The 5000-nt window shown below is 32.6% G+C and overlaps 1 protein-coding gene across 1 annotated transcript in view; it reads right to left on the bottom strand.

The window, feature by feature from the left end:
* LOC125035155 (branched-chain-amino-acid aminotransferase, mitochondrial-like) overlaps positions 1 to 5000 on the bottom strand; it is a 19505-nt gene that overhangs the window by 1038 nt on the left and 13467 nt on the right. Inside the window, exons 4-8 of the mRNA XM_047627358.1 lie at positions 3820 to 4050; positions 3338 to 3526; positions 3085 to 3199; positions 2792 to 2946; positions 1 to 2473 (exon numbers count right to left, since the gene is read on the bottom strand). The exon at positions 1 to 2473 is cut by the window's left edge and continues 1038 nt beyond it. Of these exons, the coding sequence (XP_047483314.1) occupies positions 2285 to 2473; positions 2792 to 2946; positions 3085 to 3199; positions 3338 to 3526; positions 3820 to 4050 (879 nt within the window). The 3' untranslated portion in view covers positions 1 to 2284. The remainder of the gene's footprint in view (positions 2474 to 2791; positions 2947 to 3084; positions 3200 to 3337; positions 3527 to 3819; positions 4051 to 5000) is intronic.

Consider the following 5000-nt stretch of genomic DNA (forward strand, 5'->3'; position numbering starts at 1 on the left):
ATGAGGACAAACCAAAAACAAATCAAATATTACATATCCAAAACAACTTTCAAGTGAATGAAAATAACAGTGCAGGTTATGAGTATCTTCTCTATTTACGATGTGAAAAATGAAACCCTTTGCAAAAAGTTTACCACTGACATCATCATGAAAATGTTGGGATGGCACAAATACATGACATATCCAGGGACACTGTGGTTTTTGTTTAGTAATTGTCTTTACACACAGATGGCTCCATGAGCACTTAATCACTATAGAGTCAATTACAAGTCCAACCTCTTATCTGTTTATCCTTTTCCTTGACCTTTAGAAATATTTTTTTCTTCTTATATTGCTGTTAGTATTCTCACTAACATTATAATAATCATAATGCCAATAACAATAATAATAACAGCATCTATATCAATTGCATTAGATTTTTTTTTCCTGAAAACTCAAGGAAAAGAGAAAAGAGGTCACATAGGCTCACTAATTGGCTACTTGACAGCTAAGCACCTGAAGCCATCCATGTGCAAACAAAATTCACAAAAGAAAACTACAGTATATAGTGTGATTACCAGTAGCAATGGGTTAATTCATAATTATAAAACCACATGCCACACTATTTTGTATGAACTTCCTTCCCCATTCCACACTCTACTACACAATGATAACATCTTGAACTGGAGAGCAGGCTTTACTAATTTCAAAACTGCAAGCTTAATATCGCAATTAAAATGACCTAACTTTTTAATAGTGTCATATTCATCTTATATTCTTACTTTTGTCATAAAAAGCATAAAGATGAATTCAAATTGCACTCTTAATACATAATATCTATCAGTAGGGAGTATCTCGATATCAACCAAAGTTAAAACATAGCAACGTATTATATCTTTTGATTTAGTTAATTCACTGTTTGAATTTGCCAGAATCAAAAATGAACAGAAACTGCACTCCAAGATCATGGAGAAAAACTAATTAACTAAATATACAGTGTGCATGAAGAAAAAAATAAATAAATTTCAATTCTCATCTATGTAGGAAAAATACTGATTATTTTATAGTAAAAAAAAATAATATTGTAAATTATATCTTCATTATCACCATACTTCTGAAGTAATGCCAAAAGTTCATCCCCCGAATTCTGAAGAAAACCCTTCTATATGTCCACTAGACTGTACCCTTTCTTGGAAATAGTCTCCTTTATCACACCTACAACTACCTATATCACAACCACCTTACCTGATGCCCCTTGTTCCAATTACTAATCTTACCTCTATTAATTCAAATTAGAGAAAATACAACTTTGGTGTACAATTAACTGATACCAGCAAAAGGTACGAGATTCTCTGAATAATCACTGAAGTAAAGACGACATATTACTCTTGACAGATCCATGTCCTTGAATATTTAGAACCACAAGTCATTTTATTTTTCTTTGTTCCTTAGTATGATCAATAGTTAACATAGTTCTAAATGAAGGTTTTTCCCATGTTCTACTTTTAAAACTTGAGAAAACCTTAATATCAGTTGCAATAACAGTCCAACAACAAATATTCTGGAAGATATTTGGCCACTGCATATTTGAGCTTCTTTCTCTAGAGAATGATATATGCATTCTGAATGTGCATGCATACATACGAAACACAATATATGCAATCACACACATGCATACACAGACACATACAGACATCTGTGGCAAAAAAAAGAGGATTTTTTTAGCATATGTTCTGAAACTAATTTATCATAAAAAAAAAAATATATGAAATAAAATTACCATGCTGAATATTGCACTGGATTTCTTTTCAACAATTTGCACCTTATAATAAAATGCAGTTCTATTTATACTCAAGTGAAGCTGCCTTCCATATTTCAAATTGTGTAAACTAAAGCCTAGAAAACACCTCAGTTATCTGCACATATACATTTGCTATACAGCTTGTGCCTACATATATATAGTGTACTTTCAGAGGCTCTAGACTAAGAAATTTATTCTGACAGAGTTAAAATGAGTCTCATCCTACTTTTGCATAGCATATGTAAACTACTTACCAAACTATATGCAAAGTGGATTGTCTATGTCAACTATTCTAACCTTTGCTTGTTTTGTCATTGCTTGAACTTAAATAATTAAGTAAGGTGATTCTACAGCTGTCATAACTGACTATAAGGCCTATCACATGTTCCTTTTTTTACACAATACACAATACAGAAGTAGACTGTTGTACTTATCATAATTTTTTTTCATTAGCAAAGTTCTAATTTTGCATTATATAGATTAAAACTTTTTAATATGAATTCATCACTCAATAGGAACACTCCATTCATGAGAGACATGGCCGTACTGAATCTCTTTGATAGTATTAAAGAAACGCTGTGCCAGAGACTCTTCGGGCTTCAAAGTGGGCATCCTTATGACTTTTCCCTGGTAGTGGATCTCCCCCACTGGTGTTACAACAGCTGCAGTTCCAGCACCAAATATTTCTATTAGCTGTTAAGAAATTATATTTTGTTAAAATCAAACTTAGTAAATATACAAAGGTATGAAAAATCATGACTAGGTATGGATATCATTTAATGAAAATCAAGTTATACTTTTGTTTGCTTGTGCATAGATTAAGCTGTTTATCTTTATTTACAGAAAAAGCAAGTGTATCTACTATGTATATCAAGATATTTCACTTGAATAAAAAAACAAAATTGTCGATGACAAATATGTCTATCAAGTAAAACTGTAAAATGACTTAATCTCAGTTTCTAATCTAATATCTTTATACTTTTAATAAAGTATCCATTTTCACATACATACCTTTCCTTCACTTTCTGCCTGGACAACCTCAGCCATTGTAATGTCACGCTCATTTACAGTGAATTCTCCCCATTGTCTTCCTAATGTTAAGAGTGTGTCTCTGGTAACCCCAGGAAGGATTAACCCATGTAAGGGTGGTGTCACTAGCTCCTTTTCTGTAAAAGAAACAGTTCACCAAAATTTATTGTACTTATCCATGCTTTAATATGATGATCTATAATCTATACAGCATACAGAGTATAGGTGAGTCATATTCATATAAGTAATACTACTATTTCACCACCCAAACTAACCTCCATTTCCCTTATCAAGGAAGACCATTATGTTCATTGCTCCTACTTCTGTGATTTTATGGTCAGGCCCAAAAAGCCACAATACTTGTTGAAGACCTCGTTCCTCTGCAATTTTCTGCAATAGATGTAGGACCCTTAGGTAATCAATATATTCTAGAATATAAAAAAAGGAAACAACTGCAATCTTCATAAAGATAAAGTAAAATCATCACTTTAATACAATCAAGGAAAAAATTGTCTTAAATCTGCTAACCTGGATAGCTAAAGTGGGTCCATAATTAGATCCCATCTTCATCATTCCACAGCCACCAGGCCAAGCACGTACAAACTCAGGGTCAGCCAACAGAGACACTGGCTTGAATCCACTGGAGAAATATGGTCCAACAGGTGACAGGATAACAAAGAGCAGGGCATTGGTGGGACGCTGCACACCTAGGGTTGGCTGATTGATGAGCAGAAATTAATTATTTTTATAAAGATATATAATTTTTATTTTTGTAAGATACTAATCTACATTATGAGAACTAAATGATTCAATATCACTTTTCATTCATAAAATAATATTAATGGCTTAAATAGCTCAAGTTATAGATCCTTATCAGATATACTAATAAGCATTAGCTGCAGTGATACGTAAAGAGCAATATAATGCTGTAAATATACATTTACAGAAGCTAATGAACAGTTAAGTAAACTTTACAGCCATTATGTGTCATCTATAAATATTCAGCTTACCTCAGTACCTATCATAGTAGGTCTAATATATAAGCTTGAGGATTCTGCATGGGGCACCCATTCTTGATCAATGCTGATGAGTTTTTTTAGTATTTCAATCAATTCATTTCCATCAAAATTTGGGAGAGCAGATCTCGCAGCTGTGCGATTCATGCGTTCCATGTTTTTGTTTGGACGGAAGAGTCTGATTTCATCATCACGACCTCGAAATGCCTTCATCCCCTCAAACAACTGAAAGATGAAAAGATATATATGTATTAGTTGTGATACATTAAAAAAATTGGTTATTAGCAAGAAATAATATTAGTTTTCTTTAACACAAATCTTTGGTGATCCAAGAGTATGACAAAATAGGAAAATATACTTTACAAAAGATGCTGAGCAGTTCAAATTACCCTTGTAAATTAAAAAACTCAAATGGACTCTATCAAAACAGGTACATCCACTAGAACAGATTATAGAAGTACCCAGTCATAGGCTTTAGTGGTTAAAAAAAAGAAAAGAAGAAGACAATTTAGAATTCTGCTCAATGTAATTTTAGATCTTAAGGGATTTGTAATAAGAGCGTAAGTTAGTCGGAATGATTATCTTCCACAAGTTACTGTTACCTTCTGAGAGCATGTAAGGCCATGTGCTCGTGTGTTGGCAACTAATGAGAGATCTGTATGTCCACTCAAAGACCTGGAAATGGAACTATTATTACCTGCACAACCAGTATTACTTAAAGATATTCTGTATGTAATGGAAGTCCTTCACTGATCTGGTAAGTTTTTTTCTTTTTTAACAATTACTCTCATCAAAAACACAACTGCACTTATTTAACGAATACCTAGAAAGTAGGTGCAATGTAAGAAGTACTCAGAACTAGTATTTCCTAGTACATCTACAGTGCCATCTTTCCTTTACTGAAAGAAAAATTGCAGCTACTGGGATGCAACACAAAACAAAATTACTGCCTTGTAAAAAAAAAAAAAAATCAATAAAGTATAAAAAAAAAGGGCTGCAAATCTATTCATGCTCTAACTTTTAAAAAAAAGTAAACAATTACTATAAAAACAAAAAATCAACCAGCTCATTCTCAAAAAAGATGGACCCTTGATTAGGTATGTTGTTCAGCTGACAATAGTTGGGGGAAAGATCTTATCCCCTAAAATCAGTAGATGCACTCTCATTATGAAAAA

This window comes from Penaeus chinensis, chromosome 19, assembly GCF_019202785.1.
Source record: "Penaeus chinensis breed Huanghai No. 1 chromosome 19, ASM1920278v2, whole genome shotgun sequence".
NCBI lineage: Eukaryota > Metazoa > Arthropoda > Malacostraca > Decapoda > Penaeidae > Penaeus > Penaeus chinensis.